At 45.6% G+C, this 22,503-nt stretch overlaps 1 protein-coding gene across 2 annotated transcripts in view; it reads right to left on the bottom strand.

Annotated features, from left to right (window-relative positions):
- Nucleotides 1–22,503, bottom strand: part of RPS6KA5 (ribosomal protein S6 kinase A5) — a 628,800-nt gene that overhangs the window by 171,339 nt on the left and 434,958 nt on the right. For both annotated transcript variants that reach the window (XM_078660052.1, XM_078660053.1), the window contains exon 10: nt 8,496–8,621. In XM_078660052.1, coding sequence (XP_078516178.1) covers nt 8,496–8,621 — 126 coding nt within the window. The remainder of the gene's footprint in view (nt 1–8,495; nt 8,622–22,503) is intronic.

Below are 22,503 nucleotides of genomic sequence, written 5' to 3'. Positions count from 1 at the left end.
CTTTTCTACAACATAACTTTAACACATTGGAATTGCCAATAGCTCTAGCTAAACACTTAAAAGGTCCCAAAGGCGAGACGTATTGGCTATGCCAATGCTTGTTTTTTTTTATAGATGGACACTTGTTTACTGCAAACTTCTTTGGTGCACAAACATTCTTAGGAATCATTTCTGGAACACTTCAGTTCCCATTGAGTAGGGAAGAGTTCCATAAAACCATAATGATTCTTGGACTGTTCTGGGGAAAAGATGGAGAACTTTAGATTTCTGAAATTTTGGGCATATGTATCTCTGCAAATCTGACGTTGTAAAAAAAGTAAGGCCAATATGTCACATATAGCAAGTCATGCAATTTGTTTACACTAAAGATAGGGCGGCCCAGTGATAAGGAAAGGCCTTCAAGTGTACAAAGCCAAGCAAGAATTGGACTTAGAAGTGGGGAACGGCTTACCTAAAAGTTGTCAATTGCAAAGAATAACCTTTTAACAAGTCTTTTGTGGGCAGGCATAATGAACCTGGGTACTACCCTGTGAGTACCTGGATAGTTGCAAACAACAGCTATGGACAAAGCTAGCAGCCTACTATCAAGGTTGACATATTGTATTGTTTTCAGTTACGGATGTCATAGTATCATGGGCACACACTGCAGTAGCTCACATGTTTTCATTATTTTTACTAATAAAAGAATATAATCAGTATGTGAATCAAGATGACAGATTTTATTGCCATGATGCTTAGTCTTGCTGGTACCTTAGAGTCTGCAAGGGCAGTAATATTTTATAAATATAAAGGTAAGATTAACGATTAGACACTATAAAAACACAGGTATCGGTTCATACATTTTAAAGGGACTTTGTGCTAAGACTATTAAGCCAGAAGTCACGCTGGTTTGCAGAAACTCGAAACACAGGCTTGCTAGTTACTACTTCTACTAAAATGTAGCTTTAGGGTGTTAGGGTGTTAGGGTGTTAAGAACTCGCTAACCATGTTAGAAACGTTGTTGTTATCGCTGACCGTCACATGCATTGTTGCATTTCTTTTTGCATTCTGCGTGATTACCATTAAAGTTGATGCACTAGAATAGAATTTGACAACATTTTTAAGTATCCCTCCTGTTTTTTAGTGCTATTTTGAGTATGTTACTCAATATTTATATCAAAGTGGAGGGAAGAGGATTGTAGGTCCATTCGGTTCCCCTGGACAGATACCTAATAATCAAAAATAGAATGGACACTGGTATCTACAAAACCATTGGTTTTGTATTCGAAAACCCTCATAGGCATCCTGATTTTATCGTTGCGGTGTATCTTTTTTCCGCCCCATCAGGAGTCGTGGCGTATTCATAGGGTAGTCGATTAACGTGCTGGGTGCCAGCCTCACCCGAGGCTACCTCCGGTACAAGTAGAAGTGTCCAGAAATAATGAAAAAAGGAGATAAAAAATAGTGTCTAGCCCAGAGGTTTATTTATTGAAAAAGAGGGGGGTCTAGGCACTATCAGTAAAAGGAATCACGATATGATGGTAATCATGTTACTGGATTACCGCATGTCTTAAAAAATATGTCAACATGTTTCAGCTCTCTAAGCCCAGCCGGGTCTACGGAGCTTTCGTCAGGACAAAAACATATACAAAAAAAGAAGAAATTGGATAAAACTCACAACTTGTGTAGTTTTTTTGTTGATAAGTATCGTTAACTTATATTCAGATTTTCAATGCTGTGAAAACAAAAAAAGCCAACAGTATCCGTTATATATGTGGCTACAGCTCTAGGTTAGGCAAGCAGACATGTGAAAATTACATGTGGAGCACGAAAGGAACTCCTCATTGGGAGCGTCCGCCATATTAATGGTGTTAACGCCGTGTCGAGGAGGGAGAGGAAATTAAAACAAAGGTCTGAGCTAGAATTTACAGTCTAAATTAGAACATGAGCAATGTTGCTTCTGCACGGGACCTGCTATCAAAACAAAGTTCACTCTCTACTGGATATGGACAGATTTTTAAACCCTAGGGTAAGTGGTATATTAAATCATACGCTATCTACAAAACACTTCTAAAGTTATAGTATAATTACCTGTATTAAGCTCGGTATTAGCTTCAACAGGGGTCAAAGAGTCGCTTTTGGTCTTTGCTGTTAGGGTACAAACGGGTCCCACGTATTAATAAAACCGCTGAGTGGCTTACCAGATAGTGAAGATCAGGATTTGCTACCATTCTTACCCACGAGGATCGGCGTTGATTCCCCTGTGCTGACTCTGCCCCTGGCTATGGGCATTTCTCTTTTTTGACCGTCTTATAAATCGGGACCTAGACATAAAAAACGGACTACGATTTATACATAAGACTCCATGTAAGATGGATGCCTCCCGATGTAAAAACGAGTGTTATTCACTCCATAGAAACTAAATGTGAGACACATTCATAATTAACATATGTACTCCACACAGTGTATAAATAAGGAGTAGAAGTGTAATGATGGCAGAGGAAGTACATCCTCAGCATTAGAGGTGTATATGCAGGAGGGCAGTACGTCACAAATGGAGTGAGTGTGATTATGACTGATTAGCAGTGGGACTGGTCTGGCCAAAAGAGGAACATAATTTGTCAAAGTGATAGAATAAGTCTATATTTTGTTCAATAGAACTGATGCCACGGGATATTATCATTCATCCCCAAAACATCCGTTCTAAGGCGGTCCACCCACCTTTGTTCCTTTTCAAATAGGATCTGCTCAGCATTATTGTCTTTGTCTCGTAGCATTTCAAGGACCGTCCATCTCAGATCGTCACGTGTGTGTCCGGCTTCCACGAAATGTGTACACAGTTTGGTGGTATTCTTCTTGAGTCTTACATTACTCCTGTGTTCTCCTATGCGGAGTTTGACTTTCCGACATGTCATACCTACGTATTGTCGTAGGCAGGGGCAGGACACCATGTAAATTACATGGGTGGAATTGCAATTTGTGTGTTGTTTCTGAGTCCATAACAAGGTGTCCGTCAATTGTAAAGTCTTGGTGGTGTTAGTGAACTTACAAATTCCACACGTGCCACATGGATAATGGCCTGTAACTGGGGCCATAGTTATATCTCTAACTGCTGACTTCAATGATTTCCTTTTCGGCCTGGTGTGAACAAGGACATCTTTGATGTTTTTAGTTCTTCTGTTAGCAAATCTTGGCTTGGGCCAATTGAATTTGCCTGACGTGACTATCTGCCAATTCTTTCTAATCAGCTTCTGTACGTCGTAGGTAGCAGGACAGTAGGTAGTGACGCATGTGACTAGATCCTTGATGGGTTCTTTATCATTGTTCTGTAGGAGACATTCACGGGGCTGATGTTTTGCCCGTTTTTTACATTTTGAGATTACCGCTGCAGTGTAATCTCTAGATTGTAACTTGTGACTGAGCTCCTGTGCCTGTTTCTTATAGTCACTTTCCTTGCTGCAGTTGCGTTTGTGTCTTAAAAACTGACTGTAAGGCAGATTATCACGAAGGGGTCGTGGGTGGAAACTCTGGTAAGAGAGTAGACTATTCTTGGCTGTGGGTTTAGTAAAAGTTTTGGTCTCCAATTTACCATTCTCCACGAAGATCGTTAGATCCAGGAAGGCAATGTGATCGTTGCTGGAAGTATGGGTAAATTTCAACCACCTATCTCTCCCATTAAGCCATTCCATAAACATGGAGAGATCTAATCTGATGTCCCAGATTAGTAAAATGTCATCAATGTACCGTTTCCAGTGTATTACACTGGAAACGTAAGGGTTAGCATTGTTGAGGACAAATTCTTGTTCGAACTGACTAACATAGAGTCCAGCTACTGACGGCGCAAAGGCACTGCCCATGGAGGTACCATGGCACTGCAAAAAAAGTTGGCCGTTGTATTCAAAATAGTTCTCTTGTAGGGCTAAACGGCAACACTCAAGAATAAAGTGTCGCGGAGTCTTGTGTGTCCAGTCTTGCATAAAGAGAAGGTCTCCCAACATCTTTAAAGTGTCTTCCTGGGGTAAGCTGGTATAAAGGGACTCAATGTCTAGTCCCACCAAAACATCGTGTTGGGATTGAATTCACGGTCCGCAATTTGGATCAGGAGATCTCTAGTGTCTTTCAGATAAGTTGGAGTGCTCTGCACTAATGGTTTCAGGTACTCATCAGCAAATTTTGACAGCGGTTCTAATAGAGAGCCAATTCCCGGAACTATCGGGCGTCCCGGTGGAGGGGACTTGTTTTTATGTGTTTTTGGTAGTGAGTAGAAAAAAGGTACCTTGGGTCCTTTGGGTGTCAAAAAATCGGCCTCTTTCTTTGAAATCCAGCCATTGACCTCTGCTTCATGTATCATGATTGCGATGGTGTTGGTTAACCTCTCAGTGAGGTCAATGTCCAGTTTTTTATAGAAGGTCTCATCTGACAATAGGGCTAGGCACTGCTGGTTGTATCCTTCTTTGGTCAGGACAACTACCCCACCACCCTTGTCTGCTGGTTTAATGACTATATTGTCATTGTCCCTTAGTTCAGCTAGAGCTTGTTTCTCTTTGTTGTTCATATTTTGATATGTCTTCTTCCTGGTGTCCAGTTTGTCAACCCCTTTCATAACTGCCTGCTCAAAAGTTTGGATTTCAATAGGTACTGCATTAGTAGGTGGACAAAATTTGGATTTCCTTCTCAGAGTAGTGTCACCTTCTGCTGGTCGAATAATGGAATCGTTAAAAAAAGCTTTGAGTTTCAGAGTTCGGCAAAACTCTGAAACTTCACATTTCAGTCTAAAACGATCCAAGGGTGGGATGGGTACAAAACCAAGTCCCTTATTAAGGACGGTCAACTGATCATCCGATAGAGTGATGTTCGTTAAGTTCACTACTAGTGAGTCTTTTTGCTCATGCTCGCTTGGGCTGAAGCCATGCTCCTTGTCTGTACGTTGGGTTGCTGATCTTGCCATCTGAGATTTTTCTTTCTGCCCCGAGATTGATTTTGGCCTCTTCCTAAAAAAGGCTGGGCTTGATGTTGGTTAGTGGGATCCATCATTGGCTGGTTACCCATTGGTTGTTGTTGGTTCATATCTGGATGGTAGGGATTCATCCATCCCGCATATGGTGGCATAAACGGTTGAAAAAACGGCATTGGATTTCCATGAAAAAAGGGTGGTCGTTGCCATCTGTTGCCTCGTCGTGGGCGTCGGGACCTGAAGCTGTTTTGACCCCTTCTCACTGTTGATTCATCGGAGCTACCTTCTGACCCCTCAGATGAGTTCCATCCTGTTGAATCACCATCCGAAAAATCAGGGGTTGCTGTGAAATCATCCTTCGAATAGGGGTGCATCTTTTCCTGACTGAATTTTTTCAGTTCCTTACTCAGTTTCTGTAGTTTGTTCTGCATTAAAAACTCCTGCATTTCATCCATTTCTTTTGTTATTTCTTCTAATCGCTTTATATATATCAAGGGATTCATGCTTTTCTTAAGTTCATTTTCACATTCCTGTATTTCCACCAATAATGCATCCGATAGTCTCTTAGCTGTTTTGACTATGAGGACTAGATAATCTAGGGTACATTTCCATGAAATTGATGACCAATCCCGTCGGAATACGAGATCATGCAAAAATATTCTGGGTGCATTGGTTACCCAAAGGCCTCGAGGAGCTAGTTTAGATCTAAGATATTCAGTCATAATTATGCCATGTATGGCAGTTCGGATCTGTTCTCTTTTCTTATTGGTCAAAGCGTCCCAGTCATCAGTTTGTGCAATAGCTTGAATAAGATCTGGATTCTGTAGAAGCGGTTGGGCCGCTAGAATCTCATCAATATCACTTCCTGTAAAGCTCAGACCATTGTTATTTTCCATTGTTCCTTCCTCACGAAGCACCCTACTCAACTAGAGGAATTCTAGCGAGGGTGTATACTTCCCGCAGCTGTGCGCTGCTTAAAGATTTATATCAAAGTGGAGGGAAGAGGATTGTAGGTCCATTCGGTTCCCCTGGACAGATACGTAATAATTAAAAATAGAATGGACACTGGTATCTACAAAACCATTGGTTTTGTATTCGAAAACCCTCATAGGCATCCTGATTTTATCGTTGCGGTGTATCTTTTTTCCGCCCCATCAGGAGTCGTGGCGTATTCATAGGGTAGTCGATTAACGTGCTGGGTGCCAGCCTCACCCGAGGCTACCTCCTGTACAAGTAGAAGTGTCCAGAAATAATGAAAAAAGGAGATAACAAATAGTGTCTAGCCCAGAGGTTTATTTATTGAAAAAGAGGGGGGGTCTAGGCACTATCAGTAAAAGGAATCACGATATGATGGTAATCATGTTACTGGATTACCGCATGTATTAAAAAATATGTCAACATGTTTCAGCTCTCTAAGCCCAGCCGGGTCTACGGAGCTTTCGTCAGGACAAAAACATATACAAAAAAAGAAGAAATTGGATAAAACTCACAACTTGTGTAGTTTTTTTGTTGATAACCTAAGAGGGTTTGGTATTTCGCTGTGTCCCTGAAATAATCTTGTGGAATTCATTGCTACTAGAAACACTTCCTGTGCAGTATTGCTACTCGGTCATGTATGGGTTGCAGTCTAATTAGATTCCTAATTAGTACTGGTGTACTGACTGAGATATTGCATTTAGGAGATAGCAATCCTATCCCTGCAGCTCTGGGGGGAGTAGTGGGGCAGAAAACATATCCAGTTGGAAGAGCATCACATAGCACCTGGAAAGAAAATATGCTGCAATCTTAAAGGAAAGAGCTAAGACTTCTAATTTGAAAATTATCTGGATTTAATAGGCACAGTTGTCATTTTCGACAGGGGTGGTAAGATTGTTGCACTGTCCAAGGAAGAAATGCACCCATTTATGTGGGAATGCAGAGCAGACTCCCTGTAGCATTGGAAATCTATAATGGAAAACTACAGAGAAAATAAAATGCCGTCTGCTCTACATTCTTTGTGAATCAAAAAATCCATAATTCTTGCACCAAAGCTCTATTTTACGAAAGAAAAAGGAGGGCATAAAGAGCACAGTGTTTGTGTCTGCTGTTGAAAGATGTGTTATGGTTGTAGAAGACAACGCCTACTGCAAAAAACTTTTAAAAACCTTCCATCTTTCACAATTCCATTAACAATGGATGGAGATCTCCGTTTACTATTCTCACATCACACAGCAAACCTCGCTCACCAGATATACACTCCAAAGCTTTACCTACTATGATCGCTTACGCTTTTGTTTACAATGAACACACATCAGGCTTCCCCAAGTTGGAGCTTTAACCAATACATATTAAAAATGCTCAATTCAAAGCACACAAAGTTACTCTGGTCCAATGACCCAGCATTTACTCAAAACCATAGATCCGCATAGCCAATTATGGCTTAAGGCCCACGAGACGTGAGGTATTGTATCTATGAAATTGGGATTTAAAGAGCGGATCTATAGAATTGTGATTTAAGGAGAGGAGTAAATAAAGAATATGGAATGCACACAAATATCTAGATGAAGATCATAAATTGAGGCAATTAAAAGTACACCCTGAAGTAGCAGCAGTGCGCTGGGAAACAAGTGTTGACTCCTTGACAGATATTTGACTTTGGGCATCATGACTCTTGCTGATAACTGTATGGTGATTTGGGAACTGAGTCGGAAATCTGATAACAACCATGAAATTGTTGATCAATCGAAATTCTTTGTTGATGGACGGAATTATCAATTAAGATTGAGGAAGAATATAAAACTTGAAGAATCGTGAAAACAACAACGCGAAATATTTGAGCCAAGTGTAATCCAAGGAATGGTATATAAACCTGGACTGTAATGGATATACATTTCTTAATTTTTTTTTTATATTTCTTTTTATTAAACAGTTCGACCAAAGTACATCAAGTGATTACAAGCAGGCGACTTCCTCATTTCTCAGTGACATTGCATACATTACAAAATACTTTACAGTTATCATATTGATTAGATCAAGGGGTACCAGGAGTATCAGTGTCGATCTGCCGGCCAGGTGGGAGACAAACATCACCTCTGTGACGGTTCCATGCTCCCCATACTCTATTCCATTTCCCAGGGCATCCTCTAGCTATGAAAACTGACTTTTCTCTATACATGCGCCAGTCTAGATCCTCCTTCCACCTCCTCAATTGAGGCGGCTGACTAGTGCCCCACTGTTGTGCGATGTTTCGTTTTGCAATCTGGATATACATTTTTGATGCATTATTTTTGGAACTAGTAAATGCTATCTCATTGATTTGTGTTGAAATGTGGCTACTTCTTAAAAGTATATATTTGTTAATAATATTTTAAGAGAAACTAAAATTCAAATATTCAGGTGCAAAAAAAATATGTGATACTATGGAAGTTACGTTCCAATGGAAGTGCTCCCTAATATTTGTTTATTTAAAATGTTGGCAACATTCAATACACATAATATTTTGAGCATACCACAATGTGTATTTAACAATAAATAATTAATAAACAGTGTGCTTATTAAAGAATGTATTCCTGAATTATATTACCTTCATCATAGCACTTCTGGCAATAGCTGTGACTCCAGGTCGTTCAGTTCCTACATGATAATGAATAGGATCTGTAATGGCTGCATTGCGTTTGAATAAAATAGATGGTGCCACAAAAGAATAGCCCTGGATAAAAAACAATTAAACTGTAAATACTCTATTCAACCTTGTGATACAACAGGACACATATAATAGAAACATAATGTATAATCATAAGCACTTAATTCTCATCTTTCATAGTACAGAGACATAGTCGTGCTTCCTCCATGAAAATATATTTTCAGCAATTTTCATGCAGAAATTTTAAAATATAAAAAACGATATGCAATTAAAGTGCTAGACACACATAGAAGGAAAATGTACACGTGTGAAGAGCAATGCCTTAAAATGGGATCAGTCAATGTTGCAGAAGAAAAAAAGATAAAAGAAAAATTCACAAACTTAATTATTTTTACATTCTGTGTGCTCAGCACTTTAATTATAGCACTGCATTTCAAATATGGTATGCACTATCAATCCTCCATACATGTGTTTACATATTTTAAATAATGGTGAGTCAGCTGTCATTGGACACTATCCACCATTACGCATTACGAAACCAACTTGCAAATAGTGAAAAAATATTTTCTGTTAATATGTATTTCCACGACTTTTTGTTTATTCGAGAAAGTTTCTAGTGACCTCTGAGCTAGCTGGCACTCACAAATTAAGTCTAGTATATTCGATAGAGACCTAGTAGACATCAGTCCTACGTCCAATCTATAGGATATATTATTCCAATGCGCAGAGCCTATTGGGAATATAGGAACTACACTACATGGCGCCCAACGTTTGGTAAGGCACTAATTTAACGCTAGATACTAGAGTAACTCAGTCGTGCTTTTCACAGAGACCCCTTTTTTCCTGTAAAATACTCCAATGGACGTCTGGAGTGGGTTAAAGGATAAAAATATCCGCCATGACTGAGCAGGATGAAAATCCTATGTATTAGTTTTTGGGTTTTGTTCAACGTTGAAAGGATACAGTGTTCCAAAATAATGTGCACCTTATCTTGGCTTCCTTGAAACTTGCCCTGCAAACTTTCAGTCAACAAAATGACTGAAAACGAAGCCGGTGGAGCTGCTGCAGCAGCCCGACCAGGTTTTAACACCACAGGGTTTAAGGAAGACGACGATGATGCTATAATCATCCCGGAAAACTTAAAGAAAACCATAGCTATAAAGCTTATAGAAAATGGCCTGTCACCAAGAGGTGGTAGGGTAATTTTTGTCATAGAAGCACATGAATATCGGCAGACAGAGGAATTCTATTCATGGATTGTCTTCCCTGAAGCAAATCCAACAACACATGTGTTCCACCTCTACAAAGTAGAGGAACGTCCAATGGAATACGTTCCTTTCGAGGACGTTGAAATTCCGCTAACTTACCAAGAGCATCCGCTCTGGTTTAAAGGCGCCCTACAACATCAAAATCACATTACCAGGCTCGGTCCACTAGGTAGACCAGGAGCAACATGGCCGGTACTAGCCAGCTATACATCGCATCCTGCTGTTGAACAAATGACAGGTTTAGAACGGTTAGCTCAGCTACAACAATTAATAAAAATACATAGACAATTGGTACAATATGTCATGCAGACTAACAGTCCAACCTGCTATAAGGATTCCACCGCACACCCCTCATCAGTGGAACGCAAACAAAATCACACCACAGACTATACAGTCAGTCATCGGTAAGTTGCCCGCAAAAAGGGAACAAATTCCATTTTGGTTAGCTCAAAAAATTACTCAAATAGAGGCAGTATTTCCCGATAGTACACCTCATGAGAAACACAGGATTCTAACAATCTGTTTACCAATAGGGATAGCACCACAAGTGGAGGACTGTGACACTTGGGGTACAGTCTTTGCTTCAATCTACACAAAAACACATGGTGTCCCATCAGAGGCGGTAATACCAGACGTCCTGAGACAGATTCAAAATGAATACGGACCAGAACCGGCCTTGAATCTTGGTATGAAATTACTGAAAAATTTCAAACAGGTCTTAGCTATTTTATTAGCCAACATTAAAGGTGAAGCAGCATCCGTGGCCATCCGCCAAAAATTAAAAGAACTCAATATTATTGAGCAACCGTATGAACTTGACAGAATTATTGAGAAATCCTATGAAGAACTAGGAAGAGATAGTTTGGGAAGGAAACCTGTAAAGACCGAACTTACAGAAAATCCTGAAAAAGTTTTTATCAAAAACAATCTAACTACTCCTAAAAAGAAATGGGAAAATAGTAGACAGACACTTCCTAAAGAGAAGCGTTCTCAGTCCAGAGATAGATCTCCTCAAAAGGAGCACTCTGAAAAGAGGTATAACCTCAGAAATAGGGATAATTTGAGAAAACCTGATAGATATCAAGATACTGATACACGTTCCTCTCGTACCTTTCAGACTTCCTCGCAGAAATCAGAAAGAAGAGGATGATCACAACACAAGGAAGAACGCGTGAAGTCTAAAGACGATTAACACCTTCCTAAAAATGAGAAAACTAAATTCTCCAAAAAGAAGGTAGCAAATATTAAAATCAGACATGCAGAGGACCTTGAGGACACAACTCAAGAACGGGGAGTGGGCACAGACAATGCTGGACAGCGCAGCAGAGGTCACCATAGCTCGCAGGATCCTGAAAGATCATCTGGAGACAGTGGATCTGAATGAATGCATTCAGGTTAAAACTCCTGACACCAGGGTTAGTGTACCCCATAAGCTATACGAAGTAACACTCCAGATAGAGGGGGACATAACTAGGAAAATAAAAGCACGCTTTTGGAAAAAACTATCGAAGGGTTATGACATCCTTCTGGCTGAACAAGACTGGCCACCAGAATTTGTCAGGGAGTGCCCACATGGCAAAGAAGAAGTAACAAAACATTTGCCAGTACTGCTCAATCGTTTTAACCAAGAAAAATCAGGTGAGTTCTGCGTTCTCACCTGAAGAGACCAAGCGTTCAGTCTAGAAATATATCTCAAATTCTTTATTTTTCATTTATATTCAACTTATTGATTTTTTGAATTTTCTATTTTGCAAAAAACGTTCACAATTTTTATACAAACAATGTGAAGTTGGAACTATCTATTTACACTATTAACAATTAGGGAAAGGTGGTGAATATATACACAGGGGTGTCGGGGAGGGTGTGCACTCTGTACAGCAATACAAAAATCCATTCAGCTTCTATTCAACAGCTTCATTTCTCAAAAAAATACAGGCATACAGGCAAACCTTTCATCTCAGTGAATAGTAGGGAAGGAGGGAGTGATGTGTAAGAGGGATGAATGATAGAGTAAAAATGAGTGAAAAGGATGAAAACCCTGAGAAGTAATTTCCTAGGTTCAGGGTTTTTTTTTTGGGAACGAGACTGTTTATGCTTATGTTCGCCAAACAGGTGATTAGGCCATCTACTATTTATTTTCTTTCTAAATATTTACAACAATGATTGGCCTAATAGATTTAGGGAAGTCAGAAAAGCGATGTTTACACCACATGAAAACCAAAAAGCTCAGATAATGGGGTCGACGCGTTTCGAATCCCGTGGGTCGTGGGATTCTCTTCAGGACCTTAACAGATTCAATCTGAAAGACATGAAAATCAACAAGCATTCAATCAGTAATGTCTCACATGCGAGAGCCTTCAACTTCATCTTGCACAGCACACACCATTCACGCAGTACCTGTAAAACTTGTCAAGTCTTTTTTTGTAAAGGTGAGCTGTGGACAACAAATGAATCTGCGTCACAATTTTTGCTTTTTATACTCTCATGCTCTCCTCAGAGCAAAAATAGAAAAACGTGTTCATGCACTTACATGTGGGGGGTAAGATGGTTCCTTACACGCGATATTATATTCCAATTGGTTCCTTAAAGGCAATAATCCAACCAAAAAAATCCGTTTTGTTTCTTGTTATCTGTAAACAAAAACCAACAATCGGCTTGTGACATGGAGCTCTAGCGGAGTCCTTGTTGTTGCACAATAGCGTCAGGGGACTGTGCAAGATTACATAGGTCGAAGCATCAAATTTGTGCTGGCTAGTTAGGCGCGGTGTAGGGCAGGACGTTCAGATATTATAACGATGTTCTATGTTGTGCTGGCTGGTTAGGCGCGGTGTAGGGCAGGACGTTCAGATACGTTAACGATGTTCTATTTTGGGCTTGCAGGAACTGCAAAAAGTCGCAGTGATGTCTCTGGTATGGGATATTCGGCGGTCATGTGAATATGGGGGCCAAAATATTTTCAAAAGGGGGTGGTGATGGACAGAGTATCTGAGTTAATCAGAACACTCCTACCCAGTCAACAGATCAGGGCTTGATCCATCACCGTTTTTTAGCTCACTGCACCATCCCAGTTCAGAACCTGGCTATATGCAAATTAGTCTGTCCCTGGCCCAGTGCATCATGGGAACAGGGCAGACCAAACTACCAAGCCAATTCTTCACTGGAAAGGAAACAAGCTTCCGGGGACCGGTTTCTGGCATTGTTGTAAATAATTATGTGAATATGGGGGCCTGAGTCCCGATAGTCATTCTTACCGTTTTCTTTCGAACATGGGCTCCCCGGTCGGCGTTTCTTTCTCAGTCGCCGGTAAAGTGAGTCATCCGTTCGGCGCTTTTGCGTTGTGCTCAGAGTTGAGCTCGGCCTGATGGGAAATGTAGTTTTGGCCGGTGTTTCCTGTTTGCTGACGTTCGATTCGCCGAGTCAGGTGTCCACCTGCCTGATTGGAGCTTCTTTCATGTAAACAGTTTTGTTTGATAGCAACAAGGACTTGGCTTTAGATGTGCGCCGGTGTAGTATTGGCCATCATTTATAAATTGCGATTTTTAATTTAGAGGGAGTCTTTTGAAATAAATGCCTGAATTGGGAATGAGGATCAACATGGCAAAGAAATCATTATGCCAGCCTTCTCCAATCATATTCCTATTCCTAAAAAATACACCTATGCCAGAAAATGGGCTGTGGCCCAGGCTCCAGCATTATATAAAAATCATGTGGGATGGGATGAGGACTCTCCTCACCAGAAAATCCAGTTAAAAAATCAACCTACTGCTCAGAGGCAGTATCCAGTAAAGCAGGAAGCTAAAAAACAAGCCAAGGAGATCTTAGATCAATTTGAATACCAGGGGGTGATTGAAACATGCACCTCGTCAATGAACAATCCTTTGTTTCCTGTCTCCAAACCAGACGAAACATATCGTCTAGTTTTGGATTACAGACACTTAAACTCTTGTTGCAAAACTTTTGCAGTACAAAATGCACAGAGTGCAGCACTGATGAATAACATCGTGCGCAAAAAATATAAAACCACATTAGAATTTTCTTTTTTTTTTTCACAACAAATTTTATTGATTGAATTAGGCAGAGCAATCAATGTGGCACCCCACAGTCAGGAGAAACCACCAGGCATCTTGATACAATTTACATAACAGGACCTGAGTCCAATCAAGGATTATGGTAAAACATGAACAATAGGAACTCCCCCCCCCCCCCCCCACCCCCCGAACTCCCACCACCCATTTCCCCGTCCCTCCCGGTTATCCCTCCCTAACCCTTTGCACGTGTGTAGAAGGAGCATCATTGTTTGATCATGGTGCGGTAGATATGACGCATTTCACAGGCCCATTTGAAGGTGCATGCCTAGGGATCTTCCTCGGGTTCCACTGGGGGATCTAGTGTCAACTCCCTATAGTCAGCCCACCTCTTCCATATCTTGAAGTGCTTGCGGGGACACCCTCGTGCTTCGAATATTGGTCGTTCCAGACCCATACAAAAGTCCAATCCAGCTCTCCATGCACACAGGGGAGGGGCCTTCTCGTCTTTCCAAGCACGTGCCAGATCCCTTTTGGCCAGTACGAGCCCCAATAGCAATAAGTGGTGTTTATATACGTTCCCCCCAACCCCCTCAAGGATGTGAAGCAGCCCCAGACGATGAGTGCATGTAAGTTCCCAATCCAGTACTTCAGACAGGCAGTTCCACACACCCCTCCAGAAACCAGCTATTCTTGGGCACAACCATACGGTATGGAGCAATGAACCCACTTCCGCCCCACAACGCAAACATTTCGGCGACTCAATCAGCCCTGCCTTCCACAGTCACTCACGGGTGTAGTACGCCCTGTGGAGAATTTTGAATTGTATTAACCTGAGCCGTATTGCGATGGCAGTCCCTCGCGGGGACTCCAGGCCCTGGTTAGCCAATCATCTTCATCCATGGGGCCAATGTCAGCCTCCCAGGCCGTCCTTAGGGGAAGAAGTGTAGAGGAGCAGTGAGTGACCATTGTTTGGTATACACGGGATACCTTTTTATCTCCGAGGTCGCCCATGAACACCTTCGCCTCAATTGGGCTAAATTCGGGAAGCGAGTCTAGATTGGCGATGCTGGGTGCCAGTGCATGTCTAAATTGCAGATAGCGAAAGAACTGGGTCCGGGGCATGTGGAACTCTGCACTGAGCCCCTGGAACGATTTGAGCGTGACTCCGGACATCACATGTCCCAGCAACGAGATCCCAATCGCGTCCCAGCCATCAAATCCTGGCAGTGACGCAAGTTGAGGGAGTCGTCCGTTATGCCACAGCGGTGTTTCTGCAGTTAGTCTACCCCACCAGCCCATACGGCGTAACGCTTGTCGCCACACAACGAAGACAGTTTTTGTAACTCTAGGCAATGTCCGCCGCAGCCGGGATGAGTAGAGGAGCGTGTGGAGCGTATTATCGCCCATCAATGCGCGCTCCAGAGCGTAGGCCGGATCGCTCCTGTCGCTGTACCACCAGTCATTTAGGATGAGCAAGTGGGAAGCTTGATAGTAGGACAGGAGGTCCGAGGTGGCAAGTCCTCCGCAATACGTAGATAAGAAGCACGTACGCAGCGCCACCCTGGCAGCCCCCCCAGCCCACAGGAAACGTCCCAAGACTGAGTTTACCTGCCGAAACCATTGGGGTGGGATGGGGTGGGGATAGTTCTGTAGCGGATATAGAAGGCGTGGAAGCGCAACCATCTTGAAAATCGCGGACCGACCAAAGATATTGAGGGGCATCCGAGACCACGTTTTCACATCCGCTTGAACCCGCTCCCAAACAGGCAGTACGGTGCGTTCCCATGTAAAGCTCACCAATTCCGACAGGAACACCCCCAAATATTTCAAACCGCCGGCTGCTACCTGCAGTACCGATGTCCAGGGGTCCGTCACAGCACCACCTCCAAGGACCCACAGGGTGGATTTGCGCAGGTTTAGGTAAAGGCCCGAGACCTCCCCAAAGACACGCATTATTTCCAACACCTGCGGCCCTGAGCATCACAGGTCAGTTAGAAAGAAGAGGACATCATCCGTGTACAACGCGATTCTATCAGAGAGGCCTCCGGTCCACACAAAGCCTCGCATCTGTGCATCTATGTGCACCCAGGCGGCCAGAGGCTCCATGGCGAGAGCGAACAAGTACGGGGATAGAGGACACCCCTGCCGGGTTCCTCGTCCTATGCGAAAGGGCTCTGACACCGCCCCCGCGACTCGTACCGCAGCCGTGATATCAGTATAGAGCAGCTTGACATATGACAGAAAAATCGGGCCTAGATTGAGGCGGGGCAGGAGCGCAAAAAGGTAAGTCCAGCTCACTGAGTCAAAGGCTTTATTGATATCGGCTAGCAACAAAGCCGCCTGCTCAACTGTGGCCCCAATGGCATCTACTGCGGCCCCATGCGCGCCGAATATTATGACGCGTTGCCCTGCGAGGCATGAAGCCAGCTTGGTCCAGGTGAACTCGGTCTGTTATATAAGGGAGCAACCGATTCGCCAGGGCCTTAGCCAGTATCTTGGCCTCTACGTTAAGTAATGAAATGGGGCGATAGGAGTTAAGCGGTCACACGGGGCATATTGTGTCGTGTAGTAGCTAGCAAAGCTCGCCGCTAATTCGCTCTGGTCAGTAATAACCACCCCGTCGTCAGCAGTAAGGCCTGGCAGTGTGACGGGTTGAAGGCTGCGTTGACAAAGTCTATGGAGCAGTGTGCATGATTTATCCCCCCACTGGTATATTCTACTCCGCGTGGCCAGCCACGCCAGTTTGGCCTCGTCCATTAAGACCGACGCATAGGATTGCTGTGCCTGGAGAAGCAGCCGTATTCCGACTTCATCTCCTCCTCCTCGACTCTGCTGCTCTAAGGTTTCTACCAGCGCGGCCGCCGCCGTGATTGCCTCTCGACGCCCACGACGGCCCGCAGTACACCACGCAATGTCCACCCCTCGCACAGTGGGCTTCAAGGCCTCCCATACCACTACTGCGTCAACATCATCCACCAGGTTTTCCCGCCAATAGTGGTCTATAGCTTCCCGAAGGTGTTTGATATAGCCAGGCTGCTGGAGATGCCACGAGGACATCCTCCACCTGAAGGGTTGACGTTTGCTAAGGAGTTCCACCCTAACCGACACAGGGGAATGATCAGACAGTCCTCTTGGTAAGATCTCTGCCGCTCGCACCCTGCACATGCATATCCTGGGCACAAACACATAATCCAATCGTGAGAAGGAACCATGTACAGCAGATACAAACGTGTACTCGCGCGCTGTAGGGTGCATATGTCGCCACGTATCCACCCAACCCATACCTTCACTCATAGCATGTAGTCTAGTAGGGGGGGGGTTTGGCCCAAGCATCTCCTGACGCCTCTGACGGTCCATACATACGTCCATCACCTCATTCCAGTCTCCCCCGACCACCGCCAGGGACTCCGGGATATCCTCCCACACCGTGAACAGCCTCTCAGCCAGGGCCCACTGTAGGGGGGGGGGCATATACACTCCCAAAGACCACGGGCTCTGTACCCACCATGCCCTTGACAAAGAGATAGCGACCCTGCGGGTCCACCCACTGCTTCTCATGTACATAGGCCACCCTACGATGAATTAAAATGGCCACCCCTCTGGATCCCCTGGAAAATCCGGCGTGGAAAACCTGATGATAACCAAACCGCTGCAAACTGAGCACCTTTGATCCCATCATGTGAGTTTCTTGGAGCAAGAGCACATCAGCGACTTCTCTCTTTCCCCAGCGCAAAACTGCCCCACGTTTAACCTTGTCCAGCATCGCCCTAACATTCCAAGTAATCACTCGCAGGGACTCCTCCGGGAGTCTATGTAACGCATAATCAAGTGGGACCCACCAAGGAGGCCCTCTGCGCCAACACCACCCACTGCGCACCAACATCAGCATCATTGTAAAGAACATGTGCAGTCCCCCCCACCCGCCCCAAGACCCGAACACCACAAGATAGGCAACATCCGTTTTCTCCCACAGCCCCCAACCCCCCCCTCCTCAACTGTCCCTTTCCCCGCTACCCACACCCCACATCCCCCCCCCTATACCTCATGAAACTATGAAGTACCTGTCGCGGCATGGGCAACCCCAAGCCCAAAATGGAGGGCCTAAGACCAACCATGCCAATGGATCCCAACTCCCTGAAACCCAGTTGTCACTACCCCCCTCCCCTAACAACTCCCACCTTAGTAGGAGAGTGGCAGCCCTCAATCGGTCGCCCCCGAGCCACGCTCCACCACCCCCCTCAAGGTCAATAACTCAGTCTCGAATTGACGCTGAGGCATCAATAAGGCATCCAGTTCGCCGGGCCTCAACCGCACCGTCTCCAACCATCGGGAACTACACCACCAAACAGGGAGCACAGAGTACCTGAGACCTTCAGTGGTCCTTCCCAGATTGGTCCGAGTCTTCAGTTCTGCCGCTATCTTGTGTACCGGAGACGGAGACCGACCGCTTCCGTGATTTGGACCTCCGGTTTCTCCTACTCTTGGTCGGTCGGTCTCCACGTTCCAGCGATGATCCCCTCGAAGAGCCCGGGTTCAGTCCCGGCTGAGCATGCGGCCTGAGTGCTACTGTTTCGTCAGTCCACTTAAACAGTTCCTCCGGAGAATCAAAAAACAGCGTTTTGGACAGGAAAATCACCCTCAGACGAGCCGGGTACAGCAGAGAGTACTGGAGATTCAAACCTCGCAACTTCGCCTTTGCGTTCATGAAAGATTGACGCTGTTGCTGTACGAGCTTAGTATAGTCTGGAAAAATCATGATCTTTCGGTTCTCATATAGGATAGCATCCCTGGTTCTAGCCTCCTTCAAAATGACATCCCGGTCGTGATAATTCAACAGTCTTGCTATCACTGCCCTGGGCCGTTTACCCTCCGGCGGCCTCTGGGTTAAGGCACGATGTGCGCGTTCAACGACAAAGCAGTTGGACAGAGCCCCTGGGGGCAGCCAGCTCATCAGCCACTGAGCAAGAAACTGTTCCATGTTCCCCTTCTCACATCGTTCCGGAAAACTGATGAAACGGAGGTTGTTACGACGTGCGCGTCCCTCCGCATCTTCCGCCCTGAGTGCCAGGTTCTTTTGCGCAGATTCCATCACCGCCATTCTCTTCTTCAGGGAGCCCACGTCGTCTTCTACCACCGAAATTCTGGATTCAGCTTCCGTAATCCGCGCTACTGCATTCCGCAAATCCTGGCGTAACAAGGTAACATCTGCACCCACCGCACCTATCTTGGCATCTAGCATATCCCTGGATTGGGTGATGGCTGCCATAAGTGCGGCGTTGTCCGGCCCCACCCCCCTGTTGTTGTTGTCCTCCACCCGAGGGTCCGGGGCCCCCATTGGGTCCTGTAAATTTATCAATGGTCGGCTGCTTGGTGAGGCCGCCACCTCCTCCCCTGGTCATGGTTGTAGACCACCTGTGGGCCACTGACAGTCTATGCAGTCGCGGCAGCACAGGATCCTCTATTCCGTCTGTCCAGCCCAATGGGGACTCACACAACAGTTCTCCCCCCGCCACTGGGCTCGGACCCCCGTACCTCTAACCCGGTGCTGCCGCTCAGGTAGGTCAAGGCAGGTCTCAGGATCCACTCCCTTGTCGTCGGCGGCCTGCACGTCCCCCACTCCACTGGCCGGACCGTGTCTCACTTCCTTGTGCTGCAGGCCCGGTTACCACTCCTGTAAATGTCCGGGGACCCAGGTGGGGGTACCCGCAGTTCGCCGTCTGTCACGGGGCAACGCCAGAACCGGGACGGCCCACAGGCTGCCGTCCAGCCACATTCCGGTCTGCCCCTTATAGAGGATCAGCAGGGAGGCCTCCCGCCGGACGCAGCGCTGAGGCACTGTCAAGGCCCAGACGTGGTTACGGCCCGCAGTGAGCTCCGGGCGGGGATCGCGAAACTCAAGGCCCCGGCTGCGCTGGATCCACAAGGCCGCTGTGTCCAGCCGGGCGGGCCCACGGCCTCCCGGACCTCTAAGCCTCCAGCCGGGCTCTCGGAGGATAGTGTTGGCTGTCCCTTGTCCCTTAGGGCAGTCTAGGCGCCGGACCATCGGCAGGTCAGCCGAGCCACGCGGGTACCCCCCGGCCGGGAGGCGCCAAAATCGAGGTCCCTGCTTCCTCGCCGTGCGCCAGACCGCACTCTTCTCTGCGCTGCCCAGCCGCGTCCGAGGAATCGGGAGTTCCGCGGACTACACCGGATCATCCCAGGCACCCTCAGCAACAGTCGCCTCACTCGGGCTGCGGTGTGTAGGCTCGAAGGCCAGGATAATCAGCCGGATGAATCACGGGCCAGCGGGAGCTCTAGGAAGCTGCGACCGCCATTGCCGCTCGCGAAGCCACGCCCCCCACATTAGATATTTGTAACGGTTTCTTCTGTCAAAACATTGCACCGGAAAGCAGGTTTTTGACCGCTTTCTCAATAATGGGTACACAGCGTCAATTTTGCAGTCTCCCCCAAGGATTCAAGAATAGTCCAGGGGTTATTTTCAGCTAGAGTACCAGAGTTACTACAAATGTATGATGATGAGGCATTATCTTATGTCGATGACAACTATCTTACAGACGATGATTTGGATGTGCACTTGAAAAGAGTGAACACCATAATACTTGGGTTTGCTTCTGAAGGGTACAAGTTCAATTTTAAAAAATTAAGAATTGCCCACCTCAATGTCCTATTCTTAGGATACGAACTTTCAAGTGAAGGCAAAAGCCTGGCGGCCAACTTTTTAGAAGCACCTCTAAACTATCCACTCGAATATACATACATAATTGATGCCAACTCCGTTCCTTTTGCTTGAATTCCTGGAGAGGGGGATAGAGTGATTGGAAACAGGAATCGCAGAGGTGCTTTGATTCAAGAAGCACATATGGGAGAGGGTCTGACACATCAAGGGACCTCAAAATCTCTGCTAGAATTAAAAGAGATGTACTGGTGGCCAGGGATGAGCGCCCACGTTTACGAATTTGGGATTAATTGCGATGTCTGTTACAGAGATCACAGCATAGAACACCACCAGATACCGGACTACAGTGTAGCCAGCCCAGTACAGACACCATTGTTAGACAGCATTAGACTTTCTACACGCAGACATCACCATGGCCAAATGCGGTTCCATAACTATTAGGACAAGATTCATTTGGATGTGGCCTCAGCGCTCAGCTGACGCCCGAACTGTTATAAAAGATTTGCGAGTCTTTATCGGCACGCACGCAATCGGCACGCTACATTCTGACATAAAGAAATCTATAACAGCTAGGGTATTAGGTTCGGGTGATGGGTGGGTCAAACATCTAATAAGTGTCCAACGCAGTCTTAATAACCTGCAAAGAAATTCTCTGGGTGGAATCACTCCATATGAAATGCTTTTTGGTACTAGAATGTTGGTTGAAGACCTCGATCGTCACACTTCAGTGGCAGAACAAAAACCCTTTGATATCAAAGATCGTTTTGGCGTTTTTGCAGGACTGAAATGAAACACGAAGAAGCCTAAACAACACATTACAGAAGCCAACAACCACTGAGGAACAAGCATTGGAAATGCAAAAGGTCTCGCATTATTAAAGTTTGAGCAGTTGGCATTGAAAATGGCAATGTTGTTAGTGCTAGTTATGGAATTGCAATTATACTGAAATACAATCACATGTAATACGTAGGTGTATTAAAAAGTTAAATGATAGATAATGGTGTTGAAGAAGTAGTTAATAAATACTGATGTATGTATTTTGCATCTTTTTTTGAAAATCTTAGTTATGCAATGGGTATGTAAGTAAAATATGTGTTTGTGACTTTGATTTACAGTTTTCGAAAAAGAAAACACATTTTGCAAGTAAAAGATGTTTGTGTGTGGCGTGCAGCAGTGTGTGGCGTGCAGCAGTCTGTGGCGTGCAGCCATGTGTGGTGTTCAGCAGTGTGTGGCGTGCAGCAGTGTGTGGCGTGCAGCAGTGTGTGGCGTGCAGCAGTGTGTGGCGTGTAGCAGTGTGTGGCCTGCAGCGTGCAGCAGTCAGAGGCGTGCAGAGCGTGCAGCAGTGTGTGGCTTGCAGCAGTGTGTGGCGTGCAGCAGTGTGTGGCGTGCAGCAGTGTGTGGCGTGCAGCAGTGTGTGGCATACAGCAGTGTGTGGCATACAGCAGTGTGTGGCATACAGCAGTGTGAGTAATGCAGCAGTGTGAGGCGTGCAGCAGTGTGAGGCGTGCAGCAGTGTGAGGCATGCAGCAGTGTGAGGCATGCAGCAGTGTGAGGCATGCAGCAGTGTGAGTCGTGCGGTAGTGTGCAGCATGCAGCAGTGTGAGTAATGCAGCAGTGTGCAGCATGCAGCAGTGTGCCGCAGAGTGCAGCAGTGTGAGGCGTGCAGCAGTGTGTGGCGTGGAGCAGTGTGTGGCGTGGAGCAGTGTGTGGCGTGGAGCAGCGTGTGGCGTGGAGCAGCGTGTGGCGTGCAGCAGCGTGTGGCGTGCAGCAGTGTGAGGCGTGCAGCAGTGTGAGGCGTGCAGCAGTGTGAGGCGTGCAGCAGTGTGAGGCGTTGCAGCAGTGTGAGGCGTGCAACAGTGTGAGGCGTGCAACAGTGTGTGGCGTGGAGCAGTGTGTGGTGTGGAGCAGTGTGTTGTGTGCAGCAGTGTGTGGCATGCAGCAGTGCGTGGCGTGCATCAGTGTGCAGCATGCAGCAG

Source organism: Lissotriton helveticus, chromosome 9, assembly GCF_964261635.1.
Source record: "Lissotriton helveticus chromosome 9, aLisHel1.1, whole genome shotgun sequence".
In the NCBI taxonomy this organism is placed as follows: Eukaryota; Metazoa; Chordata; class Amphibia; order Caudata; family Salamandridae; genus Lissotriton; species Lissotriton helveticus.
The sequence above is the reverse complement of the archived record's forward strand: the minus strand, read 5'-3'. Positions and strand labels throughout refer to the sequence as shown.